The sequence below is a fragment of the Nyctereutes procyonoides genome, unplaced genomic scaffold (genome assembly GCF_905146905.1).
Source record: "Nyctereutes procyonoides isolate TBG_1078 unplaced genomic scaffold, NYPRO_anot_genome, whole genome shotgun sequence".
Classification (NCBI taxonomy): domain Eukaryota; kingdom Metazoa; phylum Chordata; class Mammalia; order Carnivora; family Canidae; genus Nyctereutes; species Nyctereutes procyonoides.
The window spans coordinates 3,814,136-3,833,726 of NW_026575052.1; the positions used below are offsets into that span (position 1 = coordinate 3,814,136).

General features: G+C 37.3%; 1 protein-coding gene across 3 annotated transcripts in view; it reads left to right on the plus strand.

The window, feature by feature from the left end:
• SPEN (spen family transcriptional repressor) overlaps positions 1 to 19,591 on the plus strand; it is a 96,711-nt gene that overhangs the window by 61,712 nt on the left and 15,408 nt on the right. For all 3 annotated transcript variants that reach the window (XM_055332548.1, XM_055332549.1, XM_055332550.1), the window contains 7 exons: positions 3,087 to 3,247; positions 6,352 to 6,552; positions 9,950 to 10,101; positions 13,837 to 13,962; positions 14,615 to 14,728; positions 15,619 to 15,732; positions 16,984 to 17,084. In XM_055332548.1, the coding sequence (XP_055188523.1) occupies positions 3,087 to 3,247; positions 6,352 to 6,552; positions 9,950 to 10,101; positions 13,837 to 13,962; positions 14,615 to 14,728; positions 15,619 to 15,732; positions 16,984 to 17,084 (969 nt within the window). The remainder of the gene's footprint in view (positions 1 to 3,086; positions 3,248 to 6,351; positions 6,553 to 9,949; positions 10,102 to 13,836; positions 13,963 to 14,614; positions 14,729 to 15,618; positions 15,733 to 16,983; positions 17,085 to 19,591) is intronic.

The following is a 19,591-nucleotide window of genomic DNA, read 5'->3' on the forward strand; positions in this document are numbered from 1 at the left end:
AAGAGAGAATAGAATCTTTTTTTTTTTTAAAGATTTTATTCATTTATGCATGAGAGAGAGAGAGAGGCAGAGACACAGGCAGAGGGAGAAGCAGGCTCCATGCAGGGAGCCCGACGTGGGACTCGATCCCGGGTCCCCAGGATCACACCCTGGGCCGAAGGCGGTGCTAAACTGCTGAGCCACCCAGGCTGCCCGAGAAAATAGAATCTTTTTTTTTTTTTTTTTTTTTTTTTTTGAGAGAATAGAATCTTAAGCAGTCTCCATGCCCAGTGCGGAGCTGGACACAGGGCTTAGTTCCATGGCCCCAAGATTATGACCTGAGCTGAAAATAAATAAGAGTTGGATGTTTAACCTACTGAGCCACCTGGGCACCTTTATATCATATGCTTTGATGAACTGTTGTGATTCTTTAGTTTTAACAAAATTATAAAAACAGGAATTTTTCATTTTTAATTTTAGTTATTTATTTATTTTTTTGAAATTTTTAAAAATTAAAAATGGTAGGGCTTTTCTGGGCACTTGGGGTTCCTGTCAGTTTAATAGGACAGGAAAGTATTTGGGGGGGTCTATATTTGTGCCCCCATTTTGATTTATTTTTTATTTTTATTTTTTGTTTTTTTTTTCCCATTTTGATTTATGCTCTTAAAATCTATAGTATGTTTAGTTAAACTACACTGGAAATGCATATTGCAGTTTAGATTAGCATATTGAAATGTGAACCCAGAAGTGAAGTCATTTTATCATTTTGTAATTCATTTTAAAAACTTTCCCTCTTTGGCGCATCTGGGTGGCTAATTTATTTGAGTGTGCACAGGTGAAGGTAGGGGTGTGAGGGGAGGAGCAGAGGGAGAAGGCAAAGCAGACTCCCCACTGAGCAGGGACCCCCCCCCCATGTGGAGGCAGATGCTTAACTGACTGAAACACCCAGGCACCCCTCACCTGCATTTTTATGATAGAGGCTTATATAGAACTTGGTGTTTGTTGCCTCATTGATTGTTTCAATAGCAGAAATTCTGCTCTTGCCCATATTTATTTTACCCCCTGTTGCTAAGGAATTTCGGTGTTTATAATAGTGGCATTATTGTAATTAAAGTATTTTTCTTAATTTTTTTTTGTTAATGAGTCATTGGAATTAAGCTGGTAATCTTATATAACATATCTTATACTGTAATCATATGGTGGCTTCCCCAATACTCTTTATTTTCTTGTAGGACTTAATACATATAACAAGGATTGTTGTGCTAAAAGACAATTTTATTAATCCTTAATTTGAATGAAAATATAGTATCCTGTTTACTTATTGTTAGTAACACTACCTTTACTGAATGATCTTAAAAAAAAAAATCTTTTTATGGAGAAAACTGAAGCCTAACCTCACAGTGACAATCTGCAGTCCTATCTTGAGGCTTCTATCCCAAGTAGTTTGTATTTTGTAACTCAGTTATGTCCTTTTAGATCTTACTAGCATAGGTTTTTTTCTCTGTGTTTCAAACTTCAGGGAGCTCTGATAACCTTGTGATGTTTTCATCTTTTGCCTTAGCATCTGAGAGCTAAACAAAAATGCCGTGTAAATTCTTAGAATACCCTGTTTTCTTATATTTGTTTATTTATTAAAAAGCAATGGCAAATTTGCCTTAGTTCGTTGAGTTGGATTTATTTATCTGCCTGGTTTAGAGATTGTCTGTACAATGAGAGCTGTGGTTTTAGCCCAGATGATAAAAACTATCAGGTCTTCCTCTAGTGGGTATACTTGAGGTGAATTAACCCCCCCTCCCCTGGAGTTATTTGCTTAAAAGATAAGTCTTCCATGATAGGGAGGGGAAAGTGTAGAGCAAAATTTTAGAAGCCTGTAAATAAATAGCAGATCCTGTAAATAGCTTTTTATTAATATATTTGAGAATGCTGTAACAAAAGAAAACCATAGCAGTCTTTTGCACATCCAGTACTGAAAAGAGACTTTCCTATTATTCATGTAGTTCTTAGGTATAATAAACTTGTTTAAATATATCTCTCTCTTAATCTGAGTATGTAGGTAATATTTTCTCCTTGTCTTTCAACTGTTTGCCCCTTTGAGGATTGTATCAAACTGAAGAATAATAAATTCTCAATTTCTTTTTTTTTTTAATTTTTATTTATTTATGATAGTCACAGAGAGAGAGAGAGAGAGAGAGGCAGAGACACAGGCAGAGGGAGAAGCAGGCTCCATGCAGGGAGCCCGATGTGGGATTCGATCCCGGGTCTCCAGGATCACGCCCTGGGCCAAAGGCAGGCGCCAAACTGCTGCACCACCCAGGGATCCCCTAAATTCTCAATTTCATTGACTCATTTCCCACATTACTCAGAGGGAAAGAGCCTAAACCAACAAGACTCAAGTAACTTACATAATATTTCTTCATTAATCCCTCAGATACTTTAAATTACCTAGGAATTTATTTAGAATACTTTTGTTTTCCTCAAAATTAATACACCCCTAAAATGGTGGTGGTGGTGGCGGCGGTGGCAGCAGTAATAATAGTAACAGAGCAGTGCCACTTCATTTATTGATGGTGTCATATTCCAAACCCTGTAAACCTGTGGGTTATTTTATTTAATTTGTAACCCTGCAAGATAGGTACTTTATTATTTCCATTTTATTTTTTTTTTAATTTCCATTTTATAGATGTAGAAACTGAGGCTTAGCAGGAGGTTAAATTTCTTGTCCAAGGATACATGCTTTATATCTGAGATTTGAATTGAGGTCTCTGAATCCAAAACCACATATTCACTATTCTTTTATTATTATTTTATTATATTTATTAGTCTTCATTCAGAAAAAGTTGTTCACATTTTGCACAGAATGAAACATTTGTCTTTAGGAGGGCATGTGGTAGTAAAATATCGTTACTTTTGCTTCCATGTTTCAGGCTGGTGTTTGCTCTGTTCTGCCTTCCAAGATGGGAGTATGAAGTAGATGTGGAGAGGGGAGGGTGGCCAGAATCCCAGACCAGAAATGTATATGGTTGCTTTTAATTATTTCTACCTGTTGATTTTAAGAAGTTTTACATGCTACTCATTCTGTTTTTGTTTTTGTTTTTGCCCTTCTGCAGCACTGATTCCAGCAGTAGTTCTAGCGACGACTCTCCCGCCCGATCTGTTCAGTCAGCAGCCGTCCCAGCACCTACTTCCCAGTTGCTTTCATCCCTGGAAAAAGATGAGCCACGTAAAAGTTTTGGGATCAAGGTTCAGAATCTTCCAGTACGCTCTACAGGTAAAAGTTTCTGTTGGTGTACTTTCCTCTGCTGCTGGGGGGAATGTGAGACTGAGCAACTTAAATTCTGTGCTTTATGGTGACAACAAGCTTTCTTCTTGTGGTTCATTAATACTTAATTCCATGTAAGAAAAAGCAAGTGATGATTATAACTCTATGTATATGAAGATTGCATGTTACTTGTATTTACTATATATGCATACATATGTATGTATATATTGTGCACATTGTATGTACATACATACATAAAGACTGGTGTGTGTTATATAAAGAAAGCACTTTTATTTTTTTATACTTTAAATATGCTTTCTGGGTTAGGTATTTTGCTACAGGGAAATTTTTTTGTTTTATTTATTTATTCATTCATTCATTCATCTTCATTCATTCATTTATTAATTATAGTCACACACAGAGAGAGAAAGAGAGGCAGAGACACAGGCAGAGGGAGAAGCAGGCTCTATGCACTGGGAGCCCGACATGGGACTCGATCCCGGGTCTCCAGGATCGCGCCCTGGGCCAAAGGCAGGCGCTAAACCGCTGCGCCACCCAGGGATCCCAAAACAGGGATATTTGATATGAAATTATAGAAATACTATTTTCAGTTGAATTTGTTATATCATCCTGGAGTCCTGTGTTCTGTGAAAAAACTTTGAACATAAAATTATGATAGGAAACCCACTTCAAAATACTAACATTTTAGGGGCCTCAGTGGTTCAGTGGTTGAGTGTCTTGCCCTTTGGCTTGGGTCGTGATCGAGGGGTCCTGGGATTGAGTCCCACATCAGGCTCCTCACAGAGAGTCTGCCTCACCCTCTCCCTCTCCCTATGTCTCTGTGTCTCTCAAGAATAAATAAAATCTTTGAAAACAAAACAAAATAGTAACATTTTAAATGAGGAAAATAATGAATAATGGTAAAGTTTAGCATAAAACTATACTGAAGTCTTTACTCCTGATATTTTTGACAACGGACCATGCTATACTGTTATTTCTACATTAGGCATATTGAGCATGTAAATAACTGTTAGTAGATGGTCAAACTAACAAATACCAAACTTAGTATTTCTAAGATAAGCTCATTTCAGTGATTAATTAATTATTTAATTATAAGATTTAAAAAAAAATTTTTGTTTATTCATGAGAGACAGAGAGCAGAGAAACAGGCAGGGGAGAAGCAGGCTCCATGCCGGAAGCCTGATGTGGGACTCGATCCTGGGACTCCGGGACTCCCTGAGCCAAAGGCAGATGCTCAACTGCTGAGCCACCCAGATGTCCCTATTTATAAGATTTTATTTAATTGTTCATGAGAGATGCAGAGAGAGAGAGAGGCATAGATGTAGGCAGAGGACTTGATTCCAGGACGCTGAGATCACACTGAGCCAAAGGCAGACGCTCAACCACTGAGCCACCCAAGCATCCCACTTAAATTATTTATTAAAACAGCCACTAAAAACCTACATACCAGGTTTGTGAATGGAGATACTGAGGGACAAATATTGATGAGCTTTTGATTTAGATTATTTAGTTGTTTAGGAGCGGATGAGGGTAAAATTAGCTTATCTTTCTTTACAATTTTAATTTTTATAATGAAGCAAATTAACACAAGACTCCCTAGATGGTATGATTCATCTGTAGAAGACCTTAAAGTTATTAGCATGTTACCTGCTGCTTCCCACACAATTTTATCATTGACGTGATGCTTGGAAAGCTAGAAATACAGCTTGCTTTCTCACGTCTTTAAAAATTTTATAGATGTGGGGCAGCCCCGGTGGCGCAGCGGTTTAGCACCGCCTGCAGCCCAGGATGTGATCCTGGAGACCCTGGATCGAGTCCCACGTCAGGCTCCTTGCATGGAGCTGGCTTCTCCCTCTGCCTGTGTCTCTGCCTCTCTCTCTGTCTCTATGAATAAATAAATAAAATCTTAAAAAAAAAATAAAAACAAAAAAATAAAAAATAAAAAAATAAAAATTTTATAGATGTATATATGTATATGTGTATATAAAATTTTTATCATGGAAGTTTTAAACTTAACCAAAAGACCAAAAGTAGTAGTAGCAAAATGAACACCCCTTACTCCATACCCCAGATTTAAAAATTATCAATTTTGTCAGACTTGCTTTAATCTTTCCATTTTCCTTCTTTCCTGTTCTTTTCTTTTTATAAGTGAATCCTTGATGTTCTATCGTTTCATACCGACTTAAAGATACATACTTTTGTAGTTGTCTGTAAAATAGGAAGGCATTTTTTCTCATAGCCACAATATCATTCTTATCAAATACCCAGTGTGATAATTTTCCAATACTCTGTTTACTTTCAGAATTGTACAGGAGTCTCTAACATGCCATTTTAGAGTTATCTTATCTGGAAGAGAAATGTTTTAATGCTAACAAAACTTAAGTCAAAAATCAAGCTAGGGGGCAGCCCGGGTGGCTCAGCGGTTTAGCGCTGCCTTCGGCCCAGGGCATGATCCTGGGGAACCCGGGATCGAGTCCTATGTTGGGCTCTCTGCATGGAGCCAGCCTCTGCTTCTCCCTCTGCCTGTGTCTCTGCCTCTCTCTGTGTCTCTCTCCCTGTGTCTCTCACAAATAAATAAATAAAATCTTTAAAAAAAAAAATCAAGCTAGGGAATCCCTGGGTGGCTCAGCGGTTTAGCGCTGCCTTTGGCCCAGGGCATGATCCTGGAGTCCCAGGATCGAGTCTCACATCGGGCTCCCTGCATGGACCCTGCTTCTCCCTCTGCCTGTGTCTCTGCCCCCCCCCTTTCCCCCTCTCCCTCTGTGCCTCTCATGAATAAATAAATAAAATCTTTAAAAAAAAATCAAGCAGGATCCCTGGGTGGCGCAGTGGTTTGGCGCCTGCCTTTGGCCCAGGGCGCGATCCTGGAGACCCAGGATCGAATCCCACGTCAGGCTCCCGGTGCATGGAGCCTGCTTCTCCCTCTGCCTCTCTCTCTCTCTCTCTCTCTGACTATCATAAATAAATAAAAATTTTTAAAAAAGCAAAAAATAAAAAAAAAATAAAAAAAATCAAGCTAAAGATTTTGTAGCTTACTTATTAAGTTGTAACTAAAGAAAAATAAACACCTTGTTTTTTTGGGGGGGATTTAGATACAAGCCTTAAAGATGGCCTTTTCCATGAATTTAAGAAATTTGGAAAGGTGACTTCAGTGCAGATCCATGGAACTTCAGAAGAGAGGTATGGTCTGGTGTTCTTTCGGCAGCAAGAGGACCAAGAAAAAGCATTGACTGCATCAAAAGGAAAACTTTTCTTTGGCATGCAGATTGAAGTAACAGCATGGATAGGACCAGGTAAGAAAAAGGAGGCTAATTTTTAGTATAATTTGTATTTCCACTTATGAAAAGGCAGCCTCTTCTGAATCTTGGTGTTCTTCCAGCTTTATTTATTGACATATTTCCGAAGTCTTCTATTTTAAAGACTGAGTACATTTGGTCAAATGAATGAAATTATATTTTGGTTAGGGAGGGTGAAGATCCGTTCCTGTAAGGGAAAAATGCTGACATCGAATAGTCTGGAAAGTGTAGTTTTTAGCCTTTGTTGAGCCCTGCCTTCCCTAAAGAATGAACTAACTGAGATAAGGATATAGTTCTTTGGAGAATGACATCAGAATTACCTTGAATTAGAAAACAGACTACTTGTTACGCTTATTTGAGGGGCTAGTTAGACCAGTTTTACTTCTGTTATGCCCAGCACAAATGGGATCTGTTGTTCTAGTTTCTATGACCTTGAAAGATAGTAACAAAGAAAATCAGGATTAAGTCTGAGGAGTGTGACCCACTGAGAATTTCAAGGGGACGGTTTATTAGTTTGAACCTGCCTATAAGACCTATTGTAAGGCAGAAAGTCTTCTGAAGCATGGCTTGGGTCAGTGTTTCTCCTGTTTCAGAACCACCTATAGTGCTTGTTTAAAATGCAGACTCCTTGACCCTGTCTCAGCATAATTTTCAGAATTCACATACTCAAGTTGGGGAACTCCTGATTTATAACAACTTACAAGTAAATTTGTGGAGGAATAAACAAATGTTTAAATTATGCAGTCACATTATGTAGCTGAGACAGACTTTAAGATTAAGACTTTGAGGGGCACCTGGCAGGCTTAATCTGTGGAGCATATAGCCCTTGATTTCAGGGTTGTGAGTTCAAGCCTCATGTTGGGTGTAGAGCTTACAAACAAACGACTAAAACCTTGAGTGGAATTTATAGGGTAAACATAGCCCATTCTCTTGGAATATTAGTTTATTTGACAATTAAAGGGAAAAATTGAATTTCCCTGATGAAAATGTATAAATGATATTTGTATATATTAAAATAGGCACAGAGTTTTTAGAGGGAAGGCTGCAAAATGTACATAATTTTATGATAAACACAGGAATTTAAAGGGATTATGGGTTATGCCCTTGCATTCTCTCGTCTGTCAAGTTTGAGACATACTGGCCTAAGTTATACTGAACTGAGTACAACTCAGGAGTTCTTATTTATCACATTTAGAACAAGTCACAATTGGCCTGAAGAATAATATTTAGGATGTATAATCCATATAGTTTTTAGAGCCATGTATAGTTAGTTATTAAGTAGCTGGGAATCTAATTTGGGGCATTATTAATAGATGGCCCTCAGATCTCCAAGTGATAAGGCTAGCTTGACATTTTTACTGTAATTTTTTTTTTACCTAATTAGTTACTAGCACCCAGGATGTAAATTAGGCTTTAACCACACCCACTATGGAAGATTTTGAGAAGATTGGTTGGTTCAGACATTGGGAAAGCTTGAAGGTATTTTTCCCAGTGGGACAGCATGAGACATTTATTGAATGGGATATTTGAAAGCAATGGAATGTGAGTATGTCTCCATACTCACATTGGAATTATGTTGTTGGATGGTTAAGTCATAAATGTTTTGTATTGAAATGTATGGAGGTGATTGTTTCCTTAGGTCAAGGACCTCTTGGAATTAAAAAAAAAAAAAAAAAGATCTAAATCTAAGAAGCCCATCTTTGCAGATAGACCCCTGGTGGCTTGGCTTCTAAGATTATGCTTTCTTAATCCTGTGTGGAGCATTGCAATCCAGTAAACATGAAAATTCGGGATAGTAGAGTTTTTTCAGTGATACATAGGCATTAAGACTTAAACTGATCATGAAGATTAAATAGATTACATGTGGAAAATACACTTTATAAAAATCTTTGCTAAACTGAATTTCTGGTTTTGAAATGTTTACTGAGCTATATGGTGTAAATAAAACAGGTATAGATTTGAATGGTTGCATTCTGCCTTTTGGAATAAAAAGCTGAAGATATTTCTGAATTATTTTTTCTTTTATTTTTCTCCCCTTTTAAATGAAGTATTCCTAAATATGTGCCCTCTGTTAGGTAGTTTCAAGAAGACCTAGTTGATCTTGAAATGAGATCTCTCCCTGGAAAATACAATGAAAATACAGGATAGAGTCAAGCAAGTCAAGCGCATGAGCCCTGGTGTTTTTCTGGGTCCAACTGACTCCATGAAAGTACATATTCCTTTTTTTTTTTTTTTTTTTTGAAGTACATATTCCTTGATGAGGCTAGAAAGATTAAGCTGAGCTACCATTAGAGCTATGAAACTGGAATCAGGAGTGAGGTGTGTTCTGTGTGAATTCACTCAGCAGCTCAGAAGTTGAATCTTTTTAATATCTTTGTTGTTGACATCAGTAATATGCAGTGCATGGACCTAAACACTTTGTTTCAGTCAAGTCGATTAAATACTAACTTTTTTGTATGGCTTTGTTTTACATTAAAAGGGAGAGAACATATAGGCTGTGTTATATAGTTATTATTGACAAAACATTGAATGATCTGCTGTGGACCAGGTTTAGAAATGGAGTTTCAGAGAAAAGACATGGTTGAATTAGACACTGAACCAGGGCTTTTGATCATAAGAAATAGAAAACATAGGAGTCCTTGAGTCTCCTCTTGTTTGTCGTTAGGGACCTTGCAGTAGCAAGTTTGTAAGTGCTACTTCAGTCAATTTTCAAACAGTTATTATTCTTGTATCTAACAGTTGCTACATTCAGACACTTGGGCTGTGTTAATTAGCATGACAAATGTAAAATGCTATTTTCTAAAATGTTATAAAGTAAATTAAGTAATGTAGCTATTTTCAGTTGAGTTTTATATGTGTTTCAGATTGTAGTTTTATACTTCCCATTGAGAGCCTGCTGCATAATTTCTGGAACCTAAGATTAGATTTAAGTAATTACTATATTTGCTGGGGTTTAAAATCTATTTCTGTGTCAGTGATTATTTTTAAAACAAATCAATTTACAGACTGAAATTCAGTCCACTTTTCTGTTTTAAAGATCAAAGAATGTGTTCCTTCCCCCTAAGTTTTGTTGACAAGTTTGTTTAGCCTTTGGAGTTAGCAAAAGGCAGCTGTTTCTGAAAATGTATATTTAATTTTTTAGATTGTATGATATTCAAGCCCAATATTTTAGAGACTTAGCTTAAGTGTAGATTTTCCCATGATATATAAATACACATTAAATTACACTTTTGTTTGGGGCACCTGGCTGGTGTTCAGTTAGTAGAACATGCAACTCTTGATCTTTTGATTATGAATTCGCAGCCCCTCATTGGGTGTGTAGAGATTACTTTAAAAAAAAAAAAAAAAAAAAAACCTTTTTTCTTTTTTACCCTGCCCCCATCCCACTTAACAGAAACGGAGAGTGAAAATGAATTTCGTCCTTTGGATGAAAGGATAGATGAATTTCACCCCAAAGCAACAAGAACTCTCTTTATTGGCAACCTTGAAAAAACCACTACTTACCATGACCTTCGCAACATCTTCCAGCGCTTTGGAGAAATTGTGGTATGTTGGTTTTTTTTTTTTTTTAACAGTAAAAACAGTTTTAGATCTTTGTTGTAAAACATAAAGCATAGTACAGATTATATTTGGAAAGGTGTTATTTACATGGTGTAATAAATACTTTGCCCTATGTGTTTTTAACTCCAGCTAAAAAGATGATGCAGGAAAACTCATTGGGGAACTGTTTTATGTGTGTATGTGAAACTAAATAATAGATATTGGTCTCTATTTTGTCTGTCTGTCTATCTATCTATCTATCTATCTATCTATCTATATTTTTTTAAGATTTATTTATTTATCCATGAGAGACCCACAGAGAGAGAGAGGCAGACACACAGGCAGAGGGAGAAGCAGGCTCCATGCAGGAAGCCCGATGTGGGACTCAATCTCAGGTCTCCAGGATCAGGCCCTGGGCCGAAGGCAGTACTAAATTGCCAAGCCACCCAGGCTGCGCCAAGATTTTATTTATTTATTCAGGAGAATGAGAGAGAGAGAGAGACATGCGGAGAGATACAGGCAGAGAGAGAAGCAGGCTCTATGCAGGGATCCCGGGATTCCAAGATCACGCATCCCTTTCAATCCATTTTTCTTATTTTTCTTTGTCCATGCTGTCTCTAGTCTTGTGAGTTGGAAGGGAAATAAAGAGAAGAAAATATGTTTGTAAGAAAGAAGCAGCAGCTTTAGTGTATGAATATTGTTGTTCTCACAGTGCACTTCAGACTATCTTGGGGATTACTGGAATGTGGATGTCATGCTGGAAGCTCAGTTCTATTTTGAAATTTTAATTAGAATCACTTTTTATATTCAAGTCATTGTTAAAGTTAGGAATTTGGAGGGTTTTTTTTGTTTTTGTTTTTTTTTTGTTTTTTGTTCTTATGACTCAAAACTGGAGTCCCTTTCTAATGAAAATAGTTTGGTTAAGCTTTGTACCCTTGGGATATATATCCTACTTTGTTTTATATTTGAAAAAGTAGGAAAATTATTTCTGTCTCTCTAATAACAGCAAAGAAATTGCTATATAATTTTGAACTTTGGAGAGTAAAAAAAATGTTCTGGGTAGGAATAATAATTGTTAATCTTTCAGGGGTGTGTGTGCACGCTTGTGCACGCATCCAGCTATCCTTATTTACAGTGATGTAAGCAAAAATCCTTATTTTTTTAATGACATAATCTAGAGAATAAAACATTTGGGCTTGGCATCCCTGGGTGGCACAGCGGTTTGGCGCCTGCCTTTGGCCCAGGGCGCGATCCTGGAGACCCGGGATCGAATCCCACATCGGGCTCCTGGTGCATGGGGCCTGCTTCTCCCTCTGCCTGTGTCTCTGCCTCTCTCTCTCTCTCTGTGTGTGTGTGACTATCATAAATAAATAAAAATTTATATATAAAAAAAAAAACATTTGGGCTTGTAGCTGATCTAAACCTCATAGGGAGTAGAGGTGAGAGAAGTGGTTGGTAGAAAGTTAAGAAAAAAATAAGATATATATTTAGAGAAACAGCAAAACATACATTTTCTTTTTCAGTTATTTTTAATTTAAGTTCTTTTATCATATCCTCTAATTCCAGCTATGCTGCCTGCTTAGATGAGTGACCTGGAGTTCACTTGCCTATGTGGGCTTCAGCTTTTTTTCTTTTTACAGTTACCTAATATTTAATTTGCTCATTGGCATTTATGAGTCTATGAATTAATATAACTTTCAGGCATATATTTTTTTAAGATTTTATTTATTTGAGCGAGAAAGAGCACAAGCAGAGGGAAGGGGCAGAGTGAGAGAGTGAAGCAGACTACCTGCTGAGCAGGAAACCCCATGTGGGGCTCGATCCCAGGACCCTGGGATCATAACCTGAACTGAAGGCAGACACTTAACCAACTGAGCCACCCAGGTACCCCCAGACATACTTTCATTTGAGTATAGCTGCTACTTTGAATTTTGAGGGAGTATAAGAAGTTCTATTTGGACACATAGATACATTTTCATGAACAGAGTTGCTGAAAATGGAGTGATTACTGAGTTTTAAGAGCAATGCTTCTTAGCATTCTGTTTGAAACCATCACATTTCCAATTGTTAGGAGGGTGACTTTTAATGACACACAAACTTTGGGGAAATGGTCTGCTGCTTATTGATGACAAATTATGCTATAGCTAAAAGAACCTATGTGATGAATCTGGAGACCATTTCTCTTAAATGGAGTTATCCTCAGTTGTTACTTTCTACATTATGGTGAAAATCAGCCCCTATTTACCATTACTTAAGTAGAACTATCTTGAATATAAATTACTGCTTTTTTTAAAGGTCTCACTAAACAGCTCTTTAAATGCATTATTCATTTTGCTCTGTTTCAGCTTTTGCTTATTGACTCATGACCCTTAATGAGGCTTAGGTCATCACAATACTTTAGATATTGTGATTCACAGAATATTTTAGATAATCACAATATGGGTCATTATTGAAGTTTTGGTATTCTGGTGTCTGGTTTCTCCGGACCGTTTTCATATGTAAGTAAGTAAGATTTTTACACCACCTTGTCTAAGCAGGCAGGACCAGAGTGTCAGGTGTGAGTACAGATTTCAAGCATTCTGAAGAGATGGGGTTAGGGGTGTCTGACTGGCTCAGTTGGAAAACCATGTGACTCTTGATCTCAGGGTTGTGAGTTTAAGACCCATGTTGGGTGTAAAGACTACTTAAAAATAAATAAGTAAACTTAACAAAGAAATAAAGAGATAGGGCTGTGACTTTATAGAGTATTTCTTTAATCTAGGGATGTTGTTCTGATACATCTTCACAAAGTAGTTGAGTATTTATGTATTTCTTCATTCTGGATATGAGAGATTATTACCATATATACCAGTCACCAGGCTTGGTTCCATTAGATATACTGATAGAATGAGTCTTCTAATTTAGGATCTCATATTTTAAGTCACTTTTTGAAAACTTGATTTCTTTACCCTTGATGCTTTTCTCATATATTACATTTTATTTTTTGTCATATATTACATTTTAAATGGCCTGCCCCTAATAAGGATTTTAAATTTTTGCAGAAGGGAATTACAGTTGACCCTTGAACAGCATGGGTTTTAACAGCATGGATCCACTTATATGTGGACAATTTTCTTTACGATTTTCTTAATAACATTTTCTTTCCTCCGGCTTACCTTAAGAGTATAGTAATAATAATATATACAAAGTATGTATTAATGGACTGTTATCTGCAAGGCTTCTGGTCAACAGTAGGCTGTGAATAGTTAAGTTTTGGTGAGTTAGAGGTTATATGTAGATTTCCAACTGCCTTGGGGATTGGTGCCCTAACTCCCTCACTGCCACCACATTGTTGCTCAAGGTCAACTGTGTTTCATAGGTTTTTGTTAAATAGGCTCCCTTTTCTTTATTAATCTTCTCTGTATTGTTCCAGTTTTAGTATATGCACTACTGAGTCAAGCACAGCCTTTTTTTATTCATAAATTTCTCTTAATACAGGTATTATGGATTTAAAATTTTGAGGTTGTAATTTCTTTTCTGCAAAGAGCTTCACATAGGAAGGTTTGCATGGTTGTGACTCCAAATGCTGTATTGTGTAGTCTTTCAGGCTATTTACAGCATTACAATAAACAATTTTAACTAAGAAAATGATTTTTGGAAATTATGACTGTTTTGAGAAATATGCACTTCATTTGGGTTTGATTTATTCTGATTTATTTTCCTGTTGGCATGTCACTAAGTGATACTCATTGGATTTTTCAGGATATTGATATTAAGAAAGTAAATGGAGTCCCTCAGTATGCATTCTTGCAATACTGTGATATTGCCAGTGTTTGTAAAGCTATTAAGAAGATGGATGGGGAGTACCTTGGAAATAATCGCCTCAAGGTAAAGGACTTTGCATAAGTTATTATGATGTTATAATTTAGAAGTTTTTTGTGTGTGTGTCTGATTGTTTAAAATGGCAGTACAGTTAGATAATCGTATTGGTGATATAATTCTTTCCATCCTCATCCTCCTATATTACAAACTGAATTAATACTTGCTGGGGCGCCTGGCTGGCTCAGTCTGTAGAGCATGCAACTCTTGATCTCAGGGTTGTAAGTTTGAGTCCCATTATGAGTTGTAGAGATTATGTAAAAGATTTTGGGACACAATCAAGTGTCCGACTCTTGGTTTTGACTCAGGTTGTAAGATAGAGCCCTGTGTTGGGTTCTGTGCTCGGTGCGGAAGTCTGCTTGAGACTCTTTCTCCCTCTTTCATTCCCCCGCTGAAATAAATAAATCTTTAAAAAAAAAGAAAATCTGCCTGGGAAAAAAATGGCTAAGTGCCCGGAGTCCATAAACTAAAATCTGATGAAGTAATACTCGCTTACCCTAGCAGAATTAGTTTTGTGTAAATTTCTATTTGATTTTATACCAGATGGTTGCCCCTTGGGATGATGTTTGATAAGATTCCTACAGAAGATAGGTTTTTTTCAGAATTCTGTAATTGAATAATTGGTGACTTTACTAATAGAAAGTTTGCTTCTCCTATCTAGCTGGGTTTTGGAAAAAGCATGCCTACAAACTGCGTGTGGTTAGATGGCCTTTCTTCAAACGTGTCAGATCAGTATTTAACACGACATTTCTGCCGATACGGACCTGTGGTAAAGGTAGGTGGGAGGTTTTGGTGTTGGTGTCCGGTTGCTTCTGACTCTGTTCTTGGTATTCTGTCCTTTCAGCCCCAAGTTTAGTATTGTTTTCCTCTTTAATAACTCCTAACTTGTCATAGAAAGGCATCAGCATCTGTTAGCTTATGGTATGCAGAAGTATTTTGTAAAACTACTCTGAACTAGCCAAGATGATGAATTTTGAAACTAATTTGCATAATACTGTTAAATAGAATGTTTCTTAGGGGTTTTTATAATTTTATCTCATTAAAATCAGCCTATTTATCTAGTTATTCACATTCACACTAATATGTAATTAGACTTCATTTTTAAAAAATACAATAACAACAACAAAGAAGATGACTTTAAAGGGATGGTCATACCACAGAATACACATCTAACCCGTGTTGGCAATGTACCCTACCCACACACAGCAGTAGGAGGTTCTCTGGACCCCGTTCCATTATGTGAAAGTAGAGCTTTGAACTCCTTGAGAGCAGATTCCCACTGTGATGGGTGTGGCACATAATGTCACCATTTCTTTCAGTGTAGCTTTGATTGTTGGAAGAAACACACGTCATAAAGACTGCTGATGTAAATTAAAAATCCAGGAGCTTTAAGATAATAGTACTTATAACCAAAATTTACTGAAATTTATTGTTGATTCAGTGCTCTACGTTGCTTTCTCTCTTTCAAGGGTGTTGGTGGTTTTTTTGTTGTTTTTGAGCCAAAACTACAAGAATGCTTATTCCAGTATAGTATAGGACTCCGTCAACATGGAAAATAAAGTAAAATACAGAAAAACAAAATAAAGGCATGATCTACTTCAAGCCATGATATCCACTATTGAGGCTCTTATTTGTTTTTTGTTTTGTGTTTTTGCTTTTTTATAGGTGGTGTTTGACCGCTTAAAAGGCATGGCCCTGGTTCTCTACAATGAAATTGAATATGCACAAGCAGCTGTAAAAGAGACCAAGGGGAGGAAAATCGGTGGGAATAAAATTAAGGTGTGCAGAATGACTTTAAACAGAAGTGAAACAAAATCATATTGAGATCCCACCCTCTTAGTAACACATTTTGTAGGTGGCCAGCAAGGGGAGTGGTTTGCAGGATATGCACTATATGTCCTGTTTTTAAGAGGATTGTATACTTTTTGAATACTTGGCTACTTGAGGCCACAGGGTCATTAGCCACAGAGCCTTCCCTAAAAATCATGTCATTCAAGGGAATGTGCTGCTTTACACCCAAGGTACATGATGCTTACAGTGCGCACCCTAAGTACACTCTGGCCCAGGTTCACCTGTGGGCATCTGCACACCCAGGAGCTCGAAGGGTCAGTCATTCTAGCTTTCTGAATGATCCTCTTTTCCTCTTCTTTCCTCCTCTCCTAGAGAGTGGGTAACCACTGAACAGTCTATCTTTTATCTACTGTTTTTGTTTAAAAACTTTTGTTTAGGGCAGCCTGGGTGGCTCAGCAGTTTAGCGCCGCCTTAGGTCCAGGGCGTGATCCTGAAGACCCCGGATCAAGTCCCATGTCAGGTCCCCTGCTTCTCCCTCTGCCTTTGTCTCTGCCTCTCTCTCTCTCTCTCTCTCTCTCTCCTCTCTCTCCCTCTCTCCCTCTCTCCCTCTCTCTCCCTCTCTCCCTCTCTCTCTTTGTGTGTGTGTGTGTCTCTCATGAATAAATAAATAAAATCTTAAAAAAAAATCTTTTGTTTAAAAACATGATGACTTGAAGGAATTTATGCACTTAGTACCTATGATGGTTAGATGGAAACAAGCGTTTTGAAACAAGATCTTGATAGATGATGGGTATCATAGGCTTAAATATCTCTGAGGCCAAGCTGTGAGTGAAGTTTAATTGTTCTTCCATATTTTATGTTCTACTGTGGTTCCAGCAAATTCACATGCAGCACAAATTACTGGGTTTAGTTGATCTGATTATTTGGCAACTTAGAATCCTGATAGGTATTGTTTCAGTTTTCCATTTTGCCTTTTCCACTCCTCAGTATTGTTCCAGAACCTTAAATTATAGTTCTTCATCAAGATGTGTGTTGAATTTGAGAGAGATTTTAGGTTAACAAAATACAGTTTCAGTTATGAGGACTGTTTGATTTACTTGAGACAGATTGCTCTTACTTGAAATTTATTCAGAGGACTGTGTTGGGAAGGGTTTTCAAATTTGATAATGCTTTCCATCTTGAACTGCTGAAACTTGAATCAAACACCTGCTATTCTTTCTTTCTTTCTTTCTTTTTAAGGTGGATTTTGCAAATCGGGAAAGTCAGCTGGCATTTTATCACTGTATGGAAAAATCTGGTCAAGATATTAGAGACTTTTATGAAATGTTAGCAGAAAGAAGGTATGTATTTTTTTTCCAAGCAAGAAGGTATGCATTTTAAACTGTCAGCATAGTTTGAATTTTAAAATTTCAAATACATCAAATTTATTTATTTGTTTGTTAAGTACATCAAATTTAGATGGTACTAAATTTTATTTTTCACCCCTTCTTTCTACACTCATCCCAGAAAAACTTCTTTCCTTTTTATCCCCTCATATAGAAACATAGGTTTATTTTTATGAATCCAGTTTTCATGTGGCTCGTGGGATTTAGGTTAAGCTAAATATGTTTCTCACTGAGTGCTTGTATTATAATTTGAAAGAGTTACTGTTTTGTTAGATAATAACTATGTACAAATCATCCTACCTAACAGTTTTAAATTAAATATGGAGCAGCCCAGGTGGCTCAGCGGTTTAGCGTCGCCTTCAGCCCAGGGCCTGATCCTGGAGACCCGGGATCGAGTCCCACGTTGGGCTCCCTGCATGGAGCCTGCTTCTCCCTCTGCCTGTGTCTCTCATGAATAAATAAATAAAATCTTAAAAAAAAAAAATAAACATGATAACATGTTGAAGGGCATTGGAAACTGTTAAGTGCCTGTATATTTGGTAATTACAACATCCATATTATTAATGTGCATGTGCTCGTACAATTAATTTTTTAAAAATTGAGGGGCCCCTGGGTGGCTTAGTAAGTTGAATGTTTGTCTCTTGATCTTAGTCGGGGTCAGCAGTTTGGGCTCTGCACTGGGCTCCACACTGGGTATGGAGTCTACTTTAAAAAAAAATTTTTTTTTAATTGAAAAGGTTATCAAGAGCCTTCCTTTTGCTTTAAATTTGAATATTCTAAATAAGCATTTGTGAATCAGTAAGCCAAAGCATTATAAATTGGTAACTTTAGCAATGTAAAAAATAAAACTTATTTCCCCTTATTTTTTTTTGGTCATGGTAATGTATTTGATATTCTTTTCTGCTGCTTGTAGGAAACCTTGCAGTTCCAGAATCATTTTTAAGTCTCATAGTTTGAACCAGGCTATCTCTGTAGCTTAAAATGGTCCCCAAAATGATAATTGACTTTTTTAGACTGAATATACTAAAACATTTACATCGTGTCACCAAGTGCTTCAGTACCCAATCACATTTGAAAGTAGAAACTATCATCCATATGGTCAAGCTGTTTGTCCAGACATGCCTCTATGATTAAGTCTCCTGGAATGTCACCACTGGATCTCCACCCCTGTACATATGTGTTAAACAAAAGGCTGTGTGTGAAAATGCCTTTAGTTACTCTAGTTCAACAAGTATGAGTCAAATCCTGATTGTGCTGCCTGGGAATACATTCCCCATTTACTGCCTGTTCTTGCCACTTTATTTTTAAGTCATAGAAGGTATGTTTTTTTGTTTGTTTTTGTTTTTGAGTCATTTCTTTGGAACATTGTACAGGAATCATTGAATACTGGGAAAGTTTTTAATTTTTATTTATTTATGTATTTATTTTTAAAGATTTTAAGCAATGTCTACACCCAAATGTAGGCTTGAAATTTTAACCCCCAGATTAAGAGTCACATGCTCTACCAACTGAGCCAGCCACGTGGCTGGTCCTGGGGAGGTTTTTTTTTTTTTTTTTTTTTTTTTATTTATGATAGTCATAGAGAGAGAGAGAGGGAGGCAGAGACACAGGCAGAGGGAGAAGCAGGCTCCATGCACCGGTAGCCCGACGTGGGATTCGATCCCGGGTCTCCAGGATCGTGCCCTGGGCCAAAGGCAGGCGCCAAACCGCTGCGCCACCCAGGGATCCCCCTGGGGAGGTTTTTTAAGTAAAAAATGTACCCCACAGCCAAATCCCCAAAAGCTTGAACTTCTAAGGATTTGATTGTTTTTCACTAATAGATTGGAACCCACAGCCCTCTAGCCAGAAAATCAGTTTCAGTACAAGGCTTTCCTGTGTCAGTTCGTGTATGTGTGAGAAAGCATGTGCATGTGCATATGGAGAATTAATGTGTCTATGGAGAGAGAAAAACGTTCTCCAGCCTGACTCCCCAAGTAGCAGTTTGAAATCATTGTTACATTTTAAGCGCTTATAGGAATTCTTACCAGTAAGCTGGTGGAAAGTATGTTGATGGCCTAGTGACACCTAAGACATAAAACATCCATTAAAATCCTCTCTGCATACATTAAATATTTTTCAAAGAATACTATCTTGTGAGGGTTGGATAGTATTGTGTGGGTGTTACTTTTTGTATATTACCACTTAGGTTCACTCATTTTACTGATGATCTAGCTCTGGCTTTGTTCTTTGGCTCTTATCCATGGTTATTTATCCCTGTTGAATGGCGTTTATCTCCTGATGTAGGAAGTGGGATGATGTGGGACTTAACGGTGACTCAGTGTTGCCCCCTTTGGTTTCAGAGGGCAATGCTTATGGAATGCATTCCTTGCAGCAGAATTGTAGGATATTTGCCCTTTCCATAGAATGGAAGGAATAGTTAATGCATGAATGAAAAAAATGCTTTAATGACAGCTTAGCTCAGA